This window comes from Heliangelus exortis, chromosome 2, assembly GCF_036169615.1.
Source record: "Heliangelus exortis chromosome 2, bHelExo1.hap1, whole genome shotgun sequence".
In the NCBI taxonomy this organism is placed as follows: Eukaryota; Metazoa; Chordata; class Aves; order Apodiformes; family Trochilidae; genus Heliangelus; species Heliangelus exortis.
Window position 1 is genome coordinate 91,717,052 of NC_092423.1, and position 24,845 is coordinate 91,741,896.

Sequence of the window (24,845 nt, forward strand, 5' to 3'; positions counted from 1 at the left end):
CTCCAAATGCACTTGGAGACTTGGATTAGTTAGCTCAACTATTAACAATATCTCTCTGCTATATATTTTTGACTATCTGTTTGTTGCCTTATAGAAGGCTTGGGAGCAAAAAAGTAGAGAAGGGCAAATACCCACTTGTATTTCACATAATGACAAGCACTGCTTTCTAAATATACATGTTAGAGAAGACTTAAGCATGCAGAAAATCTAGAGGAAAACTTCAATGTGTGCTTTCGTTACCAAAGTAAAGCATACAGAAAGATTTCTACTTTATAGCTCACTGCGTATGCATTGGGAGAAGCTACTTTTGTGGCAAAAATACCCTTCTTTGTTGCTTACCAATACCCGTATTCAGTGACACAAAGAACAACTGTTGTAAAAATTATTAGTATGCAGATGCTCTGGTGTTTTGTTAATGCATTTAATTAAATACAATAGCTTTTTTGTTTGTTTTTCTTTTTCTGTCCTTGAATGGATTTGTATTATGGTATAGAAACTAAGCTTAGAGTTGCTATTTTAAATATTTTGGAGCTTTACAGTGTGTCATGTATCCATGTCAGTTACTTTCTCTTTTGTACAAGTAAGAAAATCATTTGGGAGCTTTCATGGTTTATAATAATTTTGAAAGTATCTTTTTAGGAAAACAAAAAGTCCCAAAGTTGCCAGCAAATGTTTCCCATGCTCCACTGGTGAGGTCTTCACTGACAATTAGTGTTGGTTGAATAATAGCATTCCCAATAAATACTTTCAGGTGTTTTAACTACAGAAAATTTTCTCACTGCTACCCAACATTTGCTAAATAGTTTTCAGAGAAGGAAAAGTTGCACAGCAAAACTGCACACGAAGAACTGTACCAGGCTGATTACAACAAATCATAACTCAAGTACCAATGTATACTTGCAGAAGCCATCGTTACTATTTCGTGTCATTATCCATAAAGTTGTTTCAGAGTTGTTCTCAGCCTCAGAAGAGGTTTCTTCAGTGCCCTACGGGTGAGTGAAATCATATGAAATGATAGTGTGGAGCCTAAAATTGCTGTGGTGAGTCAGCAGTGTACTTGAGCTCATAGTATTTTGAGAAGGTAACATTATTTGCCAGATCCTATCCCTCCCTTGGCAACAAGAACCAAATCAAATGGGGATGTAATGAGGAGGGCCCTAAAGGTAACGTATGAGTAACTGTAGCTTATTTCTAAAATGCTGAGTCCCATTAACTCCAAAAAATGTTTTAACACAGAGTGTGTGGGAGGTGTCTGCTCTGAAGGTTGCTTCTCAAGCGATGACCTACTAATACTCTTTAGTGTTCTTTGGAAATAAGGCATTCTGCCCAATAGGAGCAGTTTTCTTTAGAACAGTGGGAATAATGATGTATATAAAAACCTCCATAGATCTTTTTTGTCGCTGATAGAAGGAGCTACTACAGGTTAAGGTTCAAGTGTGATGCAGCTGATTCTTTTCAGATACTTCAGTGTGTGCATCAGAGCACAACAGTGGAGGAAGCAGCAGACATTTCGCTTCCACCATCACCATCTGTCTCGTCACCTTTCTTGGCTAAAAGCTCATCAGTTTCTCATAATTTTTTGGTCACTTTTCACAAGCATTAAATGCAAATCACCAAGTTTTGCTCTAGGCCTTCAGCATCAGCACTGGGACATTGTACATCAAGTGCCAGGAAGGTACATGGAGAAAATCTGTCATGGGAGCTCAAGCAGGAATGGCAGTTCAGTGTCCCCTGTCTTCTTGAGGAGACAAAAATTTAAATAATTAAAAAAACTTCCCCTCATTACACTTGTTTGATCAATATTAAAGTTACAGTGAGGAATTCCAAACGGGGATAAAACCTTCAGGCACAAAAGCTCTGACGTGGTAGAGAGGGAACGTGTGCCTGAGGAGGCACAGTCATACAATGTCACTTTAATTATTTATTTTTTCTCCCTATTTTGGAGAAAACCAGCACATTTCAGAGTTGTGGTCTTCAAGGGAAAGGACAGGAATTCTGTTTGTTCAATGACAGCCTCCTCGTCAGTAAACCAAGTTAGTTTCAGTTGTGCTTTGAACAACCTGTCGATCTATTTGCAAATGTGTTTAATTAAAAAAACCACCTAGAACCACTGCAGAGTTTGTGTGAGAACATCATCCCGATTTTGGTTCCAAGACAGCTTAATGTTCTTAAAGGCTGTTAGAGAACACAGTTTCATTACAACTGCACATATTATGGGTTTTGTATGAAATGAGTATCTCAAGGCCAGGGAAAGAAAGCAGCATTGTTCCAGGGCTGTTTTTCACAGGCCTGTATTCATATCTCATCCTTGTTGTTTGCAGGAGAGGCAGATGTGAACCAGAACAATGGGACCTCCACGAAGAGCCCAGCGGTGACAGACTCCAAAGGCACAGCAGATCCGAAGAATGCCTGGCCCGAGGCCAACCCAGCTGACACAACCGGTCGCCCCCACTTGATCCGCCTCTTTTCCCGAGATGCCCCAGGGAGAGAAGACAACACCTTCAAAGATCGGCCCTCAGAGTCAGACGAGCTACAGACCATCCAAGAGGACAGTGCAGCAGCTTCAGAGAATTCGGATTTGATGGCTTCACAAAAACGCTCCTCTTTCCGGCACGGATCAAAAATGGCATCTGCGAGTATTACAGACCATGCTAGACATGGATCTCCAAGGTACAGAGACTCGGGTCTACTTGACTCGCTGGGCAGATTCTTTGGAGGTGAAAGACACGTTCCCCGGCGGGGCTCAGGCAAGGTGAGCTCTGAGGAGTAGAGAACTGCACAGCTACAGGAGAATAAAGTACAATTAAACAGGAAGGGTGGGACTGAAAGGAAGGTGTAACTGCTATAATGCAAGAGTTGATTTAGCCAGCAAGACAGTGCTTGCAGATGTGTAACTTAATGCTTGGCTTTAAACTGAAAGCAACAACAACAACAACAACCAAAAAAAAAATCTGGGAAAAAAAAAAAAAAGAGGAGCTATTCTGGGTGGTAACGAGGAGTATTAGAAATCCAGGTGGCTCTAGAAATATTACTGGGAGAAATTTTTATGAACAGTTAGCGTGGTATCCATTTGTGTGCTGTGCCATTTAGAGAAATTTCAGTCTGCTTTTGTGTATTGTTCTTAAGTATTTGCAAAACGGAGCTGGATGAGAGCACTAAATGCAGGACAATCTCTGGATAGCTTGGCACTAGCTGAGGGACAGACCTGGAAATAGATGTTAGAAAAGGAGCTGTGGCCAGATTCTCAGCCTGCTTGCACAAGAGGATGTTTAAGGTCAGCTGATAGTATTTCTGAGGAGATGGCTTGACAGATATTATCCTGCATCCCAGGTGTACAAAAGAGCTCAGCTGCTTTTTTCTGGCAAGAAGTGAAGTTTTACATTCCAAGCATTTCATATTAGACATTGTGTTACAAGCCATTTCTTCATTACGAATTGAAAAATAAGGTACTGATGAACTGATTTTACTTGAATTCTTTCCTTTTCCATGACTAACCTGCCTCCTCTGATAAGTTATGCAGAGGGCGTGTTAGTTCACTTTTGTTCCGATTGCAAAGTTTAAGATGTTTTCACTGTACCCCATGCCATGTAAATGATAAGTAAGTGGAGTCTTGTGTTTGTGTGTTGACACACTACATAAGCATTTGAATGGAACTACTGTATGGCTGTAAAACCTTTGTTTTAACTGAATACGTTGTTTGCTGTGTTGCAAAAATCAATGCTCATTGGTGCTGGCTGGGCCCAAATTTTTCAATAACCTTTGACAACCTTTGCTGTCTTGTTCAGTGGTTCTGATTTATGATGCTTGCTGGGCTGGGTCAGCACAGACAGCTTTCCCAAATCACTGTCCCCTCGTGTTGCACTGGGACAAGATGCATATTACTCTGTGGTTTAGAACTGGTTTGAGATCATACAAGAGCTGAAGGCTGTCAGTGTACCTCACAGCTCTGCACTGGGAAGCACAGTGTGGTATAGCCCTTCCCTGAAGACCTGTTGTAATGTGTAGGCCACTGGATGAAAAATACTCTAGAAACTTAAAACCAGAAGCTTCTCATATTTGGTAGCCAGTACTAAAAAAAGCTGGGTTATTTTGGTCTTTTTGTTTCTCACATATGCTCTTACAGTGCAACAAGCTGGGGCCTGTAAAGCTCATGGCAAAGATTCAGCAATTATGCAGTAGTTTCTGTAGGTATGTAACATTCCTACATGCAGCAAGCAGTTGCTGTGAGAAGGAAGCAAATCACTTTTCTTACTTTTTACTGCATATATGACTGCTGGTTTCTAAAACCAAGTTGGCTAGCTCAACTCTTGCTCTGTTATTCACATGTTGTGTTACTCGATGAAAACAAGTATATGAAATGCTCTTTATGTACCAAGGAATCAATACCAAAAACTTACTTAGATTCTGCTTACAGAATATACAGAGGTATGTACATCCTTGCTTAGCAATAAAATAAACCAACCAACTCACTTTTTAGTAGTGATTACTAAAAAATGCAAGTTGTACAGATTCTGTATGTTATCCTTTGGCATGAACACGATCACTATGATTGATTCTCTTCAGGTCTCTATGTAATTATAAAGGGTATTAGCTGTGTTCTCTTTGTTGCTGTTCAGTAAACTGCTGCTTTGAAGCACTTAAATGTCTGCAAAACAGTACAGCATTATGGACAATTCTAATATTTTTGTAGTGGTTTTGTTTTGGTTTTTTTTAATAACAATAACAATAACATGTAATGTGTCGGAGTTCTGACTTGCAGGTCTCAGCTGGAAGCACAGTTTTATTACCTTGGCAAAAGTCTGTGATGTTAGGACTTCCAGTATCAAAGGATCTCTAGCACTGTATTTCACATGGTGACAATACAATGAATGAAAACCTGTCCTAGGAAGCTCTGTTGTAGTAGGGTTTCAGTGCAGGAAGTATCAAGGAAGTGGCACAGACAGTTAATTCAATTATTATTTATTTAGCCTCTGAATCAATGCCTTTCGGTTTCTTGTATCAAGGAAGTCTTGTGGTGTCTTTTATTTATATACATTTGTATACAGAGGAAACCTAGATGGTTGTTAGTCTTATTTGTGCTTAAAACCTAAATAGTTGTCACTTGCTGAATTTTGTAGAGTGTCAGAGTACTGATAGATGATGAAGGTGTTCACGGATGAGCTGAAATAGAATGAAGTCCCTTGGCAGTTTTCCAGACTCCATCTAAGTAAACAGGTCTTTAGTAAATAAGATAGCATGAAAAGCACCTTAAAGGATGTATTTCAAAAGGCTTTAAATTAAAAAGTTCTGGGGGCTGCGCTGTTTATTTGCTTGCACTTCTTTCTGATTAAATATTGAAGCATTTCAAAGCAATTCTGCAGCTCCCTTCCTTGCAATCTTCCTTTTGCAGCCAGCCCATGCCCCTGTGGGAGAGTGTATCTCAACTACCCACACCAGCAAGCACTGGAATGCAAAGACAACACTTGCTCTTTGTACAGATTTAGGGCTGACATTCAAACAAAACACATTATAAATTCTTTGTGGAGGCATTTTCATCTTGTGTCCATCCAGCTGAAAAGTACATTAATGAAGAATATTCACTATTGTGTACAGAAAGGTGGGGTAGAAACAAAGCAGGGACTGTTTCGTGGCCTCCTTTTGTCCTGTGGAGCAGGTTCTCCCTTACTCTGAAATTCTGAAGTTAAATTAAGAGTGTGTGGGAGTTCCATGGGAGTAAATAAAAATAGAAATATTGGAATGTACAGAAATACTCTTTCTCCTCTAAGCATTTGCTTTTGATGTTGTTCCCCCATCCCTGCCCCATCAAGATTTTTGATTACTGAAACTCAGTCAAAATCAGCTTGCATTCTGTACTTTTAAGAGTTTGGGGTTTTTTGGAGTTAGAATATTCCAAACAAAATTATTGTTGTGTACAGCCTAAATTTAATTCTATTAAAGAACTTTTAAAAGGGTGAAGGAAAGAAAAAAAACTGCAGCGCAGACATTTTAAAAAAGCATGCAAGATGGTAGTGTGACTATAAATTATTTTCTTTCTGATTTTATAAAATATTTATCTAAACATTTGTAAAGCTTACGAGCAAATTTGTTAAAATGATCAAATTCTTCTCATGCCTCCTAGATATTAGCCTCTATTCAACTTCAGAAATGTACTAAGTGCCATTTTGTTTCTTTTTTGCTGCTGTTTATGCTTTTATAATTCTTTTTTGTTATGATTTTTTTCTTACTAAGGTTGGATTGTGAAACAAGAACTTTTTCTATTGTGGTTTAACATTATGCATTAACGTACTAAACTTTAAACTGTGTTTGTGATTCACATGCAGCAACAAACCAAAATGTTGTGAGTGACAGCAAATACAGGCTGAGGCAAGATTTATTGAAAGATTAAATCCAGTTTTCTTTTACATTTTGCTTCATTTTTGTATGCAACCTTGCAACGTTCTCTAGTTGCCTGTATGAAGCTTTGTTCCTGTGCTTCCTTCCCAATATGTATGTGGTTGGGTGCAAGGAATACAGAAGGCTGACAGGGGACTTCTCCTTCCTACAGACAGGTACAAGATGTGAGGAGCACTAGACTGAAGTTCTACTCCAGTTGAGCAGAACCAGGGTTTTGGATCAGCATTTCTGAAACAGCAGTTCCAAACCCACCCAGCGTTCAGCAGTTGCTGAAATGGGCATCTACAAAAAGGGTTGCAATAAACATGCGAAGGCAAAAAGTGTAAGAGCCACAGTTTTAAGTAATGATGTGGATGGATATATTTATCATCTTTTTTTCTTTTTGCACTTGAACTGTGTTCATATTTCCTGTGCAAGCTTTAATGTATACTGCAGCATCACAACGACTTTGAGAATTAGTTGAATCAGTGCTAGTCCAACTAGTATATGATGTGATTTAAGTAAATACTTACTGTGATTTTTTTTATTTCCAGGTCTTAGTTTTCAGGGTGTGGTATTGCTCGTGGTATACTGTTTTGTAAAACTTGCTGTGCAAGCAGAATGCTTGTAAAAAAAATTTAAATATCTTTTTTGGTGGTTGTAACAATAATTTTGTTTTAATCTTTTGCTTTGTACGTGCTTTATGTATTCATTAAACTGTTTTCATCACAAAACCAGTGTACTAATGATTTAATTTGTTTTAAAAACTTTAATCCATTAACAGACATTGCAACACACTACTTTGTTGTACCTGATAGGGTTTCAGATCATTAGAAGAGTCTGTGCATCCTACAGCATTTAGCTAAAGCAGTGTGTGGACAGAAATGGATAAAGCTTGCTTCCTGTAAGGAAATGGCTGGGGTTTAAACATCTGAAGCTGGTAAATCTCATGTCTGTGCTTTATGACAATGGGGACTGAATCTGGCCTCCATATTTCATAGCAGGTAGTAATGAGTAGCCTAAAAATGAAATCATGTATTGGAACTACCAGTTTGATTAAAGCTCATTTTGCTTGTATGGTAATCCTCACAGAGCTTGTTTAAAAAACCAATCATCTGTACAAAACAAGCGAGTAGAGGTGAGTACTGCACAGCCTATGTGAAGTGAGAAGCTTAGGAGCCAGCACCACATAGGATTAATTCTGACATGTTCATTCAGCACACATGTAACTATATGCAACATTATACATGCTTACTAATTAATACGCTATCTAATGCGCCAGAACTAATTATCTCTTATATTTGCAAAGAAATTATGTCTGGAAGCAATTATTGCAAACTACAAGAGGAATTTGGAAGTCAGACAAGGTTAAGTGCCACGTGAGGGCCACCTAGAAGAGAAAGCACAGTTTTGATGAAGAATGACTGATGCTCTGTGCCCACCCTGACTGCAGGTGCGTGGCAAGGTTTATTCAGAGATGGGATGAAGCAGCCAGGGCTCACCCATTTGTATTAGAGGTTGAAGAAAAACATCTCAACTGGGTAGACAGGAATAGCCTATGCACTTCACTGATTTTACTGTGTTTTGTATGGTATTGGTTTTGAGTTCAGAACTGTATTTAGTAACACATTCAGGCTAAAATACTAATTAACCAACCAAAAGCATTTTAAAGATCAGTGTTTCTAAACAACCTCCTCCAAAAGATTTCCCCTTGCCCTTAAGCTTCTAGCAGTATCTTGCAGCTCAGTCTTTGCTGGACTGTTTCTAGATTCTTCTGTCCCCTGATATGATGTAATAACCATAATCTTCTTAAGAGGAAGACAACAGGGTGCTCAGAAGAAGAGGTCTTGGTGAAGTGACAGCCTTGCCAGGGCCCCAGTGTGATGGCAGTGCAGAGGCAGTGTTTGTTTAAACAAGTGAAAGGGGCAGACAGGAACCCTAAAACTCACATACAGAAGCCAAAAATAGCTGAATTTAAACTTCAGCCTGAACATTTTCTCTAAAATTAATTTTTTTGTCACTGTGCTTAGTTCTCTGCAGATGAGACAAATGTATAAATAGATTGCTCTCAATATACACTGTTATATTTCCACCCTACAGTGCCAAAATTAATAACCTACAACGGTACACACTGCCCAATAGAAAATGGAGGCAGAAGTTAATTTTTTTTTTCCTGACCTCGTTTGGTACCTCCAGCATCGCACACCACTAGCAAAAATTGCTGGCTCTTATTTTGTGTACTGCTCCAAAGTACTTCACTTTGTTCCTGAAATGGACTCCACTTAGTTAGACATCTCCAGTTACTCATTTCACTCTACAGTTACTTGGTTTCCTTTTTCTGAAATGTGTACACACACACAAAAAAATAAATCCTCCACTGCCATTTACAGGTGCTGCTACTGAATTTCTTGCACACCAATTTTAAAATATTTGTATAATATTGCAGAATTACTGATACAGGCCCAAGGTCAGCCTTAACTGTGTTTCACCTTTTCCTTGTAAAGCATCTATGTTTTTATTTCTGATGTATCATGCAATTAATGTGCCTTGGAAGCTGTACAGACATCTAGGTCTGGGTGGTCTGTCTGCCTCCTGCCCCCATTTTATACAGCTACATTTTATACTGACTACATGAGTGGAAATTATACCTCTGAGTGGTAGAATTTGTTTCACAGAAGTAAGCTATTAACCATGCTATGTCTAATTATTTTGTAATACTAAATTCTAATCATGTTATGCTCACAGACAATATAACTTTTGACAACCTGTACAATAATTTAGCTTGTTATTTTTTTTACCTGTGAAAGGCAGAAAAGAAATAAAATTGGGCCCATACCATCCAAGATGAGAACTATAAACTATAAAATATTTGGTGGGTAGGCAGGTGAGTGTGTTGAACTTGAGAGATTAAGGATTTTGGAGAATTAAACTTGTAACATTTTTTTTCCCTCTTTATTTCCGGTCAGCAGCTGCTAAGCAATACTGTATACCTGGTATTTATGGCTTTGTTTTCCAAATACTTATCATCTCCTTTCTTGTATGAGGTTCATGAATATATGAAAATACTAGACAACAGGCCTCTTAAAAAATTTTTAACAATTTTGGCTTTCTTACTAATAGCCATACCCACAATGTTACATCCTTTTGCTGTAGCAGCACCAACAGATGCATCTCTACCAAATACACCAGGGAACAATTATGGGCTGGGAAAAGAATGGATTGAGAACAACCCTGTGGAAAAGGACTTGGGGCTGTTGGTTGATGGGCAGCCCAGCAGGAGCCAGCAAGGTGCATGTGCAGCTCAGAACTGACTGCATGGCCTGGGGGCCAAGGGAGGTGACTCTGACGAGACCATACCTGGAGTACTGGGTCCAGTTCTGAAGCCCCGACACAGGAAGGACATGGAGGTGTTGGAACTAGTCCAGAGGAGGGCTGTGAAGATGATCAGAGGGCTGGAGCACCTCTCCTATGAAGAGAGGTTGAGAAAATTGGGGTTGTTCATCCTGGAGAAAAGAAGGCTCCAGGGAGACCTTATAGCAGCCTTTCAGTACCTGAAGGGGCTACAGGAAAGCTGGGGAGAGACTTTTTACAAGGGCATGGAGTGCTAGGACATGTGATTATGGCTTTAAACTGGAAGAGAGTAGATTTAGGTTAGATATCAAGGAGAAAAGCTTTAGAGTGAGGGTGGTGAGGTGTGAACAGGTTGCCTGGAGAGGCTGTGGCTGCCCCCTCCCTGGAACTGCGCAGGATCAGGTTGGATGGGGCTTTGAGTAACCTGGTCTAGTGGAAGGTTTCTCTTCCCATGGCACGGGGTTGGAACTAGATGATCTTTAAGGTCCCTTCCAACCCAAACATTTCTATGATGTAGTAGAAATTTATCATTGTGAATACACATCTAAGCCTGTGAATTTTGTTGGTAGCAGAAGCTACCCCAGAAACTACAGTGAAAATACATACTAGCCCAAGTCTTTTTTGCTAGTGATCTTTCTAAAAAAAAAAAAAAAAAAAAAAAAACCCAAAGCCTTGCACTCAGTTTCTGTGGTGGATCATTTCAACAAGGTTTAATCTGCGTCATTGGTACCAAACTGATAAAAAAGCACAGAGGACAACACCGCATATGCACCAGAGACTATGTCCAAGCAGATAAAGAACCTTTTTCACAAAGAATATTTGACGAAAATTATTAATTCCAAGCAGAAAAATACTTCAGAAAAGCAAAGGGAAATCAAAGCACCGTGTTTTGCCTCTCAAACCATTTACCATAGCAATGGAATAAACTGGACGCGGAAAAAACCCAAGGAGGTACAGTGGACCTGGTCTCTCATTAGGGAGAGACTAAAGAACTATAAAAGAACTACTATCCTGAACAAGTATCCTGATTCTTCTTTTTTCCCCAGTAATTCTTTCACCTAATTTGTGAACCCTAATTATCAAGGCACCAAGGAGTGAGATGGTTGTGGAGAACTGTCAATCTGGATTATCAATTAGCACTTACCTCTCTTGATGGTCAGTGTTCTGCATTGTTTCCTCCTCTTTCTTCTCACCTTCCTTGGGTTTCTTACTTCTCAGTTATCTCTAGTCCTTCTTCCCATGTTCTTTATTCCCATCTTTCTGCTAAGAATTCTTCCTCTTTCTTCTGATCCCCTATGTTTGGACAAAAATTATGTTACTGATCTAAGCACTATGCCAGAAGGCTGAATCTCCTGGACACTACATCCCTCTTCCCACCAATTCTCCTTTGTAACTCTGAGCAAGTAATTTAATTTGTCTAAATTTCCACAGCAGAAAAAATTAACAGTACCTTTAGAGGGAAAGGTAAAATTTATCCTTTCTGAAGCAATGAGAAAAGCCTGCTGAATTAGCTAATTAATTCTATTGCCACCATCAGACGAGCTAGTGGAGAAGACGTCAGCTTTTCCATCACTTTTTGTAACAGATCAGTAAGTTGTAATCTGGACCAAACACCCCCACAGCAATTCAGTACTTGGGTTGTACAGGAATGAAAATGGAAGCAACACCACCAGCATAACAAAGCTCTGGTTCAGCAGCACATCGTTGCAGTAGGTATAATACTACTCGAGTAAGTGCGGAGAAATGCATCCTCACACTACACACACGTGTTCTATGTTCTGTTGCTGCCTGATCAGACACAGCACAGGAAAGATCTGACACAGTGTCAGCTACGCCCAGGGACACAAAACTCCACAGACAAAGCACCTCTAAACCCAAGATGAAGCAATTGCTGTATACAAGTACCTGTCAGATCTCCCGTGTTTGCTCTAGTCAGACCCTATGTAATAAGTTTTCCTGTGTAAAGCAAACAAACAAAAAGTTTATGTATTTTACTGAAAGGATGTGTCTCAATTCCTACCTGGAATACTGGTTTGAAATGGGACTAATTACAGAGATTCAAACCTGGGTCAGAATTTCCTTAGATGCTGGATTAGGAGTCCACACAAAATTAGCTGAGGGGCTTACAAATTGCCTGTTGCTCTTTCATCTTCCTCTTCCCACAAACCAGCACAAACAGTACCATCACCTAATGAGTACCATCACCTCAAGAATTAAATGCTGTAGGCTGTGGAACAGTTGGTTTTCTAAGGCAATCTAAATGTACTTTTTGTATATATATGAATTTGAAATTTGTATATTTTGAATGATTGCTTTTAAATTCACGCAGAGCAGCCCATTAGGCATCTTGATTGAAACCATGAAACCCATGAGATTTTTAAAATGTTTTTTCATTCTTACTGATGTCAAAAATACTTACTTGGATTGAGTTTTAAACTGGCTATTTCCACATTTTGTACGCATTTGGATTTTTACCTTTATAGAAAAAAACCGTGATGTTCTTCAGATTTTCAGCTCACATCCTAAGCAGGCAACAAAACTACATTAATAATGATACTGAAAGGAATTGGGAAAAGCTGTAAATTCAGCACTACAAACCAAAAATACCTTAATGCTGTTATTATCACCTACTGATTGAGAGTTAGAGCTTTACATTTATATTTACATGCTGCATCACGTTAATACCAAGCAAAGCCAGGTATGTATTATATGGGATCTCATAATATAATTTTAAAATGTCTCTTACTGATTAATCACATTTTTTACACTTTTGCATCAAATCTGAAAGCTGAGGAGAACAGATAAAATACATAACTTATATGAAAAGTATCTTATATGAAAATTAATTTAATCCCCCAAATTCTACCAGACCTGAAGCTAGATGCTCACTAGCCTGGATCACCAGACCTGGTGTCCAAATGTACAAAAGGGTTACTCTTACAGAAAAGTTATCACTGTACAGGCTTACCTAGAAGGTGGTTGAATCACCATTTCTGGAGGTGTTTAAAAGATGTGTAGACATGGTGCTAAGGGTCATGGCTTAGAGCCAGACTAGATGGAGTTAGGTTAATGGTTGGACTCAATGACCTTAAAGGTCGAAAATGATCCTATGGTTCTAGTCTATGATTTTCCAAGCCAGAAGCACACACTCCATCTTCTCTAGTTTTCTGTAGAGCTACAGCACAGTTAGCAGCACCCCTTAGCCCTTCTGAAGGGCCACAGAACACACCAAGAGACTCAGTCAGTTCTGCTGTCTCAGAACACTGAAGAGTACAAATACTCGGGTATCTCCACCTCAGTTAGAAATGGAATAATCTTACACAAAACCCAAAATGGAGCAAACACTGAGTTACGAATGAATTCTTGTTACCATGCTAGAGAAGTGGCAATCTTCTTTTCCAGCAGCCCTTTCAAAATATGAATACAAGTTGTGCTAGTAAATTTAATTAATTTGACGTGGAATTACATGGCTAACACAGGGAATTCAGTGCCAGTGTCTAGCTACTGTTAATACTTAAAATACCTGTATGGTTTCTTTGCACAACATTGAAAGTCACCCTCTTCTGTCTCACTGCCCAACACACACAAGGTGGGTGGCACAGTGAAACAATGCAGCTTTCCTCTGCACCACCAGAAAGAACTGCAAAACATTCTTATATTGAATCCCTCCCTACCACAGGATAATTGGGTATTTTACATATGGTTTTAAGAGTGTTCTCATTTGCACTATTAATCCTCAAAACTATTAATTTCGCTGTGAAGTTGCAGACTGCATCTGTCTCATCAGTTCTCCCAGATACCACCCTGAATTTCCTGTATTGACAAAGATTTTCTAATAATTAAGATTACTCGGCTTAACAGTTCTTTCCTTTTTGGCTTTTATGAAAGTACAAAGTTGGCTCAGCAGGGATCTGATCCTTTAAGTTCAAACATAAAGTTGACTTAGAAACAGAAAAGGCTGAGTTCTCTCATCTATAGTTATTTATTTTTTTTAAGAAAGACTACTTATGACTGCAAACTATTCAGTTACTCTAGAATTAATTTTTAAAATTTTTTTAAGGGCACAGTCAGAGGCACTTCTCTTTTAAACTTCACAAACAGTACCCAAGGGCTCTGAATTCAGGTTCATACTTTGCAAGTACATTTCATAATATATAGATACAGAACCCACCCTTGCTTTTCACAGTCAATGCTCTCAAGACTGAAATTTCTGACCACATTTCAAGAGGTGTGGGGAGAGGCCTCTGCAGCTGCCAGGCAACAGGGACCTGTAACACAAATAAAGAACAAACCAGTGTCAGCCCTTCCTAAACCAGGGTTGCTCTGCTGTATTCCCTTTAGGTTTTGGTACTAATATTATTTAACATCAATGGCTTAAAGCATATGTGAAGATAAATGGTGGTCTTTAGAACATACTAGTGAAATGTGCAATGACTGATGGATGAGCTCACTCAAAAAAGTCCAATTATAAACCACCACCTCAGCACCCCTGTCCTAACAGAATCAACCAGACTTGTTTTCTATTTCATTCAGCAAAGAATCACCTGAATCCATTGAAATTTAACTTTCAATACCTATAGATATCAATTATTATTCTTCTGAGAGAAATAGTTTTCAGAAATCATGAATGTGAGCAATCTCAGCACAAAACCCCAGAAGATTTTACTCCCTGCCCCTAGGAGCCCCAAAATTGATAGGAAAAACTACAGGTGTAAGAGTAATTCCAACATTAAAATGAAAGGAAATGTGTAATCACCTGCCACAAACTGAGAATAATATTGAAGATTCTGACCACAGGGGAATGATAATATAAAAGGAATGCACTTTCCTTGTAACACCAGGAAACACATGATATTAAACTCACAGAGAACCATCATTAAAAAATGGCTTTGGACTCCCTGCTGCTTCATACCCTTTCCAAGGGAACCCAGTCCAAGCCCATGCTGACATTTGGTCCCACAGGCAGAAGAAACTTTGTATTTACTGCATGGTAACCTTTCCAATGAGCCAACCTATTAGCACCTAATAATTGATCAGAATATTAACTTCAGAAAACTCCACCTCATCTAAATTGTAAAAACCTATTATCCCAGCTTTTCTCTGTGCCTGGGGGCAATCCATAGCCTACTGCAGAACTGGAGGCTACATGCAATCAAATCTGATTTTGAAGTTTGCTGCTTTACATACTAGAACAGTTTGCAATTAGACAGTGACCAATTTCTTCTGTCCATGGGAGACATTTAGATCTGCCACACCATGGTATTTATCTTGTTATTTATCCTAAAGACAAGGCAGTCAGCTGGTTCCAAAGGGCAAGGTATGCTTCATTTGAATGTAGATTAAAAAGACAAATACATAGCTAAACTAACTTGTTCTAAACAGACTCAATACCTTACTGGCTCCCTCTTCCTGATCACAGCAGCAAAGGATATTTTGGCAATACTGGAACTAGTGACAAAAAGTAAAACTGCTGCAGAATTAGGAGCTGGACTGACTGCCCAACACTATGGAAATCTCAGAGGTCTAGTAGAATTCAGAAAATCCTGCTTTTTAAACAGTACATCTCTACATTGGTTCATTTTTCCCCAAAGAAATTAAACTTATAAACATTATATCTGAATTTCATTTCTTCTCATGTAACTTAAAAGGCCACACATGAAGATGGATACTTCTGACTCTCCTTCCAGATGATCCAACAGAATATAAATCCATTTAGTTCATGCAAGATCAGTACATCTGACGCCACTTGCTTAAAAATAAAACTTCCATGCAGCAGCTGTGAGCAGGAGCTCTAAATGGTTTCATGAAACCTTTTAGTGAAGAGTCTTAGGTCATGTAAATCTCTGCACAGCCTTTTTTAGTAGAAATAGCTTGAGGCAGTTGGGGCATTCTGAAAGCTACTGATGTCACCAGATTTCACTCGAAAATGCAAAAAGACTCTTCAAACCTTTGAAAGTCTGTGCTATGGGTTTTAACTTATTTGTCAAAAATTACTCTACTTATGAGCCAGGAGTCCCACTCCAACAATCAGATTAAGCTTTTTCCCTGACAAGCTGATCGATGGTTTTCTACATGTGATGAAAGCAAAATATGTTTAAAATAACTACTCATACTGCTCTATAGTCAAATACTTATTCAGTTTGTGCTGCTAGGGAAGTACTTATGACAGCTACTGTCTCACTATGGATTTCTATTTCATCTTTAGAGCCCAATAAAAATTTTTAATATCCACACAATACTTCCCATTATTCTCAGAGAATTCATTACACTAAGAGAACCATTGTGGCACTGTTAATTCTCTCCTCCCTTCTCTGTTCCCCATAGAACATGCTTAGGATCTGTTGTGCCAAATGTGCAGCCTTGTGCCTCTGCATGTGCAATGCTGGGCAATCATATGTAATTTGAGTCAGTCATAAATGACAGTTCTTTCTGAAACTTTGTCATCCTCTGTCCAGATCGGAGTAACCACACAGAATTTTTGATACTATTTTCACTGCAACAGATCCATCATGCTTTAAGTACCAAAGGATTCACTCTTCACGATGTGTTACTTTGCTTATTTATTTTTCCTTCACTTACTGGACTTTCTGTATTGCTTAGGAAGCACCACTGAAAATACAAAGTATTCTCCGTCTCATTTGATTCCCCCATTCTAAGGAAAAAAAAAAAAAAAAGTTGCTCTTGCAGTTTAGCTGCATTTTGTAGTCTTTGAGAACTGAGAGTTATATAATTATCAGTGGTCCATTCCTGCTCTCACATGGAGAATCACCCAACATTTTTCTCCATTTTAGGTTTCATTTCTAAAATTATATTCTATGATCATGGTTATGAAAGAAGGAAAATTGTAAGGTTTCTGTTACCAGAACTGTCCAATAACAGGTTTAATTCCACAGTGGGCTGTAACTTTAAAAACATGCACACACATACATATATATATATATATATATATGCACAACATATGTCCATGAACATACTGTGTATGTGCCACTGACAACTCTACTGCATTGGCAACTTCAGATTGCAGTCTGCAGTTTTCCAAAGCATTTTTTTCTTCTTTTCGTTCCTGGTCTCTTCATACAGTCACAGATTATCTTTTCTTCCCAGCTGACCTGAGATCTGCCTGTTCTGCTTTGCAGGATATACATGCAGCCAGGGCTCACCACGTAGGCTCCATCCCCCAGAGAGCTCAGCATGGCCGGCCCGGTGATGACAACCCCGTAGTCCACTTCTTCAAGAACATTGTAAGTACCCCCTCCTCTCATTATGTACTAGACTGAAATATTTTCTTTTTGATTTTTTTGAGTAGTAACAAACTACCCTGCCAATCATTAGCCATTATATTGAGCCTCCTAAGTTGTACTGTGCCTTTTTGCTCGTCATGCCATTTGGAACAAAAATAATTTTTACCTGGAAACACAAACAATACTGAAATGCTACAAAGAAGTAGGTCATCACCACAGACAAATTTCAACAACAACCACTCCAATTATAAAGCTCCACCATTCACAGGGTTTGTCAACAGCATTGGCTTTTTTAGGTACATCTTTTAACTAAAACGAAACAAAAATCCATTGTGTTCTAGGCAAACCCTAACAGGAGCTTCTCAGTCCAATTACTTATATAGCACTTAATGAACATGCTAAATTCACTCCCAAATATGAAACACCATATACTTCTGGATATAATTTGAAAGCATAAGCAAAACAGCCCAACATTTTTTTTCCTGATGATTTCGTTTAGAGATAACAGCAATTTTATTCAAGCTCTGAAATAGGCTGGTTTCACACCAATAAGGAGTTTTCAAAGAAAATATCCAGGAAAGGTGGCGTTTCCTCAGGTATTAAATTCTTGAGCATTGTGTAAATACATGATGACATTTAGTATTCTATTTAAAACACTGTACAGTGACTATCCAGAAAGAGAGACTCTACATATTGCACTTGCCATACTCCTGTTTTGATTCATACAAGTTGCCTTGCCAAATTTATTTGTCAGTTGTTTTTTTTGGTTGTTTTTTCCTGAAACAGAAGCCTCAGTAATTTGATGTCCAAATGCTAAATAAAGAACCTCCAAAACACAATGGTAACTTAAACAGGATAGAAGTATATAAAGTATCACAGTCTCTCTTAATAACCACCTACATAAAAGGTTGATAACAAAAAAATGAAAGGAACGTGCTATCTGCTTGGAGTAGAACTAGGGCATCATTGGATCTGAAGTGTAGCACCTGCAATAGCTTTAAAAAAAATTAAAAATCATCAATAATGAGAACATTTTTATGATGGGAAAATTACCCATCCTCTGATTCATTTTTTAATGAGCATTCTGAAATAGTCATGTGGCAATAAAGAGGATGAAATTAAACAGTAACTGATACATAAGGGCTATTAACTCATAGATAATATACAAGAGGCTTGATGAATCCTTACATATATTGTTGCCTTGGTTTTAAAACCTTTTTTGTGCTGGTTTTTAGGTCTCACCTCGTACACCTCCCCCAATGCAAGCAAAGGTAAGAATTTTCAGGGATTCTTTCAATGTCCAAGATTTTTTTTTCTGGGCTAATTTATATCAGTTCAACTGCTAGCCTGGTCCATTTTCTGAAGTTACCATTGGGAATATTTAAAGCAAGGGACAAAGACAGAAAAATCATAGTTCTCTTCCTCATGCCCTTCCTGTCTTGCTGCAAGCCACTCACACAGATTTTAAAATTCAATTTATATTGTGGGTGCATTATGTGACAGACATATAATAGGTAGTGCTTTCAAAGAAGCCTCACCCACCAGAAACTGTGCTAACCTTTCACCATAAACTCAGCTGGCTTCTTAAATACATAATACTTAACAAACCATGGCTAGTGAAGTTAGCTCTTGTAATTATAAAGATTTTTGCCTTTTTTTTTTTCATGGAATGACAATACACTGACTGTTGTTTTCAACCCCTTTCTCGTTATCTGGCCAGTATTTCATTATTTTTCCTGCATTCTCATCTTCTTCTGTCTATAGTAGCCCCAGGTGCTATGTTCCATAGTGATCATCATGTCATTGTTTCTATTTCTTGCATGTACAGGGAAGAGGATTATCCCTCACCAGATTTAGCTGGGTAGGTGATGATTGTGCTTTCAGTAACAACCATTTTATTTACCAGGCCAAAGCATATCTTGCTCTATTGCCTCAAGCTGCTGTAGCAACATGATAATTTTGTTTTGTCTCAATTTTGCTATTTTACTTTTCCTGTTGCCCTTTCCTTGCTTCTCCCACAGCATTTTAGATGGCAATTCTGTTGCTTGCTCTTATCCAGCCACTTGACAGCCTTGCAGCCATAATTTCTTTTGCTTTAGCAGGAAGGGAGTAAAATCTACTGCATGGCAAAGCTCTCTTCCCTTAAAGACTCCTGGAAGATTCGTCTGCTGCATTTTTCTTTTCCTGGAAAGGACAAAAATGGGAGGGAAGGCTGGGATGGGAAGGGTACTTATTTCACAGCTCCCATGGTTCCTATGCAATAAAGTCTGCAATATTAACACCCTCACTAATTCATGTATTTTTGTCCCACCTTGCCTTGCAACCCCTTTCAGTAAGAGGTGACCTGCCTAAACACTTGTTAGAGAAGTTCTTCCCACAGTTATATCTCACAACTAATTAAATTCTGCTTCTCTACCACAGGTTTGATTTGATGTGAGACGGACATGTAAATTACCTGCATTTTAAGACAAAAATATTAAAGTTACTAAGCATTTCTTTCACTATCGGAAGAACACATGTTGATGTGTTTGACATGTTAAGACCACACAAAATTGAAAAATTTTGTCATGCAGGTTAACCTTTTGAGTATCCATTTTTTTTATTACTAATTCCTCTTTTCCAGATCGGTGCTTCCCTTAGATATGAGTATATTCAGATAAATTCCTGACACTTTCCTTCATCCTTCTTTACTATGTAAAAGATTACTTTATTGCAAGACCTCTAAATTTCTCATTTGAATGTTACATTTCAGTGATGATAAACAAAGATTACAGTGTGCATATGATAATTTGAATGTGGTAATTTCCAATACATATGAAAATCTTTCTTTGCAGGGTGGTGAAGGACACAAGCCAGGATATGGAGGAAGCGGAAAATTCTATGAGCATAAATCTGCTCATAAGGGACATAAGGGATCCTATCATGAGGGCCAGGGCACTCTTTCCAGAATCTTTAAACTGGTAAAGTACAATTGAACTTACTATAAGTACAAAAAATTGAGTCAAGGAAAAAGAGAAGCCAAACCTTTCCAGAAGCTGCCATGTTTGAAACAACCACATTTTCTTAAGGCTTCTGAAGGAACTAGCCTTGCATGGATAAACCAGAAGGTTATCTCATGGCCTTACAACTATTTACATGATAGGAAACAAAGGTAAAAATACAGTCAATTACCATCAGGAAAGAAGGTAAGTCCTCCAAGTCCCACAAAAACCCACACCAGGATCTGTATTGTTACTGAACTTGCACATTACTTGGAACACAGAAGATGAATGAGGTGACACACTTGATGCTGCCAATTTTAAATTCTTTATGATAATGAAAAGGAAAGTGAACTGGTAAGCTACAGAATGGTAGCTCAAGGCAGTGCTGGACAAATACTTTGTTGAGGTGCACTAATGACTTGAAGAGTCCCTGCTTGTTCCCACCCCAGGTGGGAGAACTCCTACAATATGTCAGTTTGCCCAGCATTGCTGGGCAAATTACAGAACTGTGTCATATGAAAAAGAAACATTTGGTCAGATTGAGTTCACTATTTTGAGTGAAAACACACCAGGAAAAAAAAGTCAGTCACGATGATTTTTCACAGTCTATACCAGGAAAAAGACATGTTGAAAGCACATCATATTCACTGGCAGCTGCTTGAAACTAAGACACTCTTTCCTCAAAGCTAAAAGATCATCTAGTATACTTACTTGCACATGAAGGATACAATAAGCAGCAACCCCAAAATGGGTCAGGGATCCCATTAGCAGAGCTGATCTTCACAGACTCTCACAAATCTTCCACAGGAGACAAAGCAGCACCATCACCTGCAGCAAACCCACATTTTTCACTTTTAAATGCTTTAGGGTATAGACCTTTCATTGTAGAGCTGGTTTTCAAACAGATGCAGCAGCAAGTGACAGATTGCAAACTTCAAGAAGATAGTAAGAATTCTTATTTTGCAGTTTAAGAAAGGGAATAAACTTTTCAGAGGCCCAGGTAGAAAAATAAGCATTTCCTCTTATGTTTAATTTTTATGCCACACACTTGTAGCATTTTAATGGGATTCAGATACATCAAAACCATCATAGCTATATACTGACATTCCCTGTCAAATTTTTCAAACATCAACAATGTCACATAATAATCTCTCCAAAAAAATCAATATTCTCTTTTTAACATAGCCATCACATATCAAGTATTTTAGCTTGGATTTATAGGTGTCAGATGATATCTATATACCTGTTCTACTTTTCAGATAGCCTTTCCCAAGCCATTATAACACTCACTTGATTGGATATAGCAGGAGGCATTCGTAGCTATTTCTTCATATAGTTTTCCAGTCTTTACCATATAGAAGCTATACACACTTTAAGACAATTTTGAAAGAAAAAAGCCAATTCCCTAATTGTTCTGCTTAATTTTCCTTGAAATCATTCAGTAAAATTAAGGAGGGAGCACTAAAACATGAGAAGAATATAAACAAAGGAAATGAAATCCCAAAGGACACACAAACCTGTTTTTTTTTAAAGTGAACAGTTCAGTTATCAGCATAATGTTACTGCATACAGTAACAATTACCTCAGTATCTCACATCTGTTTTCATAAGTGCACCAATACATGTTTGCCTAGTAAATTGCTAAAGCCTTAGGAAAACCTACCCAGTTAGCCCAATCATAATTTCTGAAAATGAAACAGCAAAATTTCAGCATGGATCATCTTTGCAATAAAATTAAAGTAGTGTTTTAGGGCACCTGCTTAAGGGCAGATCTATGAATTGCCACAAAGTTTATTTTCCTAGTTTGATGATTTCTTATTACCTGTAAAAACAGGCCTGGTTTCAGCCCTTTATCTTTTCTTCTTTCCAGCATTTGCATATGAGTATATGCACAAGGCTGAAATTGCCATAATCACATTAACAATTTACCCTAATAAATATTACAGAATAAAACTATAACGTTTCAATTATTTCAGATGTGAGACTATTCCTCCTTGTATGCAAGGTCTGCAGATTTTTGGTTTTGGTTTCAGGTTTTTTAAGTATACAAACACTTCGGGGACAGCCACAGAAGGGAAAATTTCCAAGATGTCCAAGTAAATAAATTGCTTTCTTTAGGGAACCCTGAATAAGAACATGCACGTACAAATAATTCACAAAACACTGCCTAGCCCTGTAGCAATATGGCAAGAGTAAATTACTCCTATGTGAAAATACATGAAAAGCAATCCTCTCTTTGAATTGAAAATTCCAGTAATATTTGGCAACTTACTGCAAGCCATTTTCATCGGATAACATTTAAAATGTAAAACTGTGTTGTACTAGAGATTAATGTTTTTCAATGTACAGCCCCAAATATCCAGCACCTTTTAATTAACTCTGTTCTTCCTTTCACAGGGAGGCTCTGGGTCCCGACCTGGATCTCGGTCCGGTTCCCCAGTTGCTAGGCGCTGAAGCTCCAAGATGCCACCCAAGGATCATGTACTCTGCTTCATAATGTAATTGCCTTAAAATGAATAACAACTACAACAATTATCTAGATAGATGCAATCCATTACCTTAATGCCAATTAGGTTATGCGTGCAGTAGATGATACAAACTTCTATTGGCAATCCCTGACCAACAGTTGAATGAAAGGAACACAAGAAGTAGCTTTACTAGATGTTTTCCTTATTTTATGTGAAGTAACAAGATCTCTGACTTTACTCATTCTTCTTCAGGATGCCCTAACTGTATGCTGGACTTCATTATTTCTCCCAAGCACCTAATTTAAGCTGAGGCCTTCTGGTTTTGTTTTAGTGAACATCAGAATTATAAATAAAGAGCTAATGTCTTGGATACTGAGCACTGCTGTTAGTGAATTTCTGAGACACTGCTGCTTAAAAAAAGAAATCCACCATGTGCAGAAGTTGTAAGGACTGTTTATCCAAATACTTTTTTTGATTTGGGTTTTTTTTTGTTTTAATCTTCCTTCTCTCACTCACAGAATAATTTATTTTTGTAACAGGATTAGGCAGTCATGGAAAGGGTCACCAAACTTTGGGAGTTCAAGGTATGTGAAATGTGGGAGGGGGCAGATGTTGTAGAATCAATATGATGCGGAGCAACAGTTATAGGGAAATTATGTCCATACCATGAATTGCTCATCGCATCCAAACCATTAGAATTAAGAGTAGATGAGGGAGAGAATGAGGATTTCAAATTTGAGTTAGACTAATGTTAAGAAACAAGGGATATTCCCAGAGAAGAAACATCTAAGGTCGCACAAGTGACCACTGGACGTCACTGGTGCTTCACACAAACTCTGCTGCAACAGCTTGAACTTTGCAGTACAATAAATAAGTAAATGAATATAGAAACAAATAAGTCTAATTTCTGAAAGAGAGCCCTTCAGTACTGGTATCTCAGATAGCCTGCACATCTTATGTTGAGAATTTCAAACCTTTCTCTTGGTATTGCAGCAGTGTTATAGTCAGTAGGCTCATCTTGTGTCTGAATAACCTCTGGATGCCTACGAAGGGCAGTGCACCAAAGCAAACTCATAGTAAACTACTGTGAACATTTAACTGTTGTACTGTAGTTGCCTTATAGAAAGAAATTAAGCCGAGTTAGACTTAGGTATTAATTGTTCACAAGTTACTAAAACAAATGTGTTGGCAGTGGAATTTCCAACCACACTTAGGGAAATAAAAGGCTCTTCTGAATTGCACTGTTTTATTACTGAAACTTACGATTTCTTCAAGCTGTCATCTAAGTGTCTGATTAATTGTGTTCTTTTTTTAGTTTTAGCTGGTGTGCTGTAGACTACAGTTAATGCTTCCCAGTTTGAAACTGCATTCCTAATAAGTGCCCAGTACAAGTTACCTATAAATATGTATGTTAATTGTATTTCACATCTATATCTATTGTAGGTTTAAATCAGCGTCCTTTAATACAAAGCAATGAAAAATGAGAGGATAGAAAGTACATAGACTAAAGAAAACAAAACCACCAAAATTATTAAGCGTACACATACGTATTACAACTTCTATTACCTACACTGGTTGCTATGTGTATTTTTCTATTGTAGCTTCATTCAGATGCATACTCTGCAACATAGTAGTTGATTTAATTTGAATACGTATTGTTCTTATAGGAACATAGCTTTTAAAAATATTCATTATTGAAATAAAGTAATCAACTGGAAATGAAACTTGGACCAGTTTTGTCTTTTACAACAGAGAAGATCATGATATATAAAGCTCTGAGGTGGTTTATTTGTTTTTTTTATTTTTTTCCCCACAATTTATCAGTAATGCTCAGATACTAGAAAACAACACTTGGGGAGCCAGGACCCAGCTGCCTGCACAGAAGCTCCCAGTGACATTCTGGTGACTTAGCATTGCTCACAAGGCTGACAGGATCACACAGGAGCCCAGTGCCTTTGTGGAGTGGCAGCTAATGGCCAGAAGGCCTTTAGCCTATGTACAGCCAATTGAATCCTGCCCTTTGTAAACCAAGTGTAGCACAAAGCATCTTCTTTCAGCTGCGTATTTGAAAATCTTAATTTTAAAGCAGCTTCAAAAATGGGAAAGAATATTTATGGTTAAAAAAACCCCATACATACATATTTCAAAATACTGCACTGTAGGACTACAGAATTTAACCAAAACTTCTTGCTTGCCATCATCACTGCTTTCCCCTCTGTCATCTTTTCTGGAAGCTGGAAGTGGCATTTTAAAATGTATTTCATATAGAAAGAAAGGTAAGGTACATTAAAACATTATTTTACCAACACAAGTCTCCCAAAAGATACTGGAACTTAAGCTGAAACTTATGCTTTAAATTACTCACTAGTACTTTTGCTGAAAAATTCAGTTAAAATAGCTATCTGATCTGTAAGCAAAGGATTTTTCCTGAAA

The 24,845-nt window shown here is 38.1% G+C and overlaps 1 protein-coding gene across 6 annotated transcripts in view; it reads left to right on the forward strand.

Moving 5' to 3' along the window:
- Nucleotides 1–24,136, forward strand: part of MBP (myelin basic protein) — a 115,610-nt gene extending 91,474 nt beyond the window's left edge. For 5 of the 6 annotated variants that reach the window (XM_071737026.1, XM_071737027.1, XM_071737030.1 and 2 more), the window contains exons 4-9: nt 2,322–2,752; nt 16,860–16,964; nt 18,200–18,235; nt 18,793–18,825; nt 19,799–19,924; nt 22,342–24,136. In XM_071737026.1, the coding sequence (XP_071593127.1) occupies nt 2,322–2,752; nt 16,860–16,964; nt 18,200–18,235; nt 18,793–18,825; nt 19,799–19,924; nt 22,342–22,398 (788 nt within the window). In that variant the 3' untranslated portion in view covers nt 22,399–24,136. The remainder of the gene's footprint in view (nt 1–2,321; nt 2,753–16,859; nt 16,965–18,199; nt 18,236–18,792; nt 18,826–19,798; nt 19,925–22,341) is intronic. The other variant, XM_071737032.1, reaches the window with a different exon arrangement.
- Nucleotides 24,137–24,845: the final 709 nt, after the last annotated feature.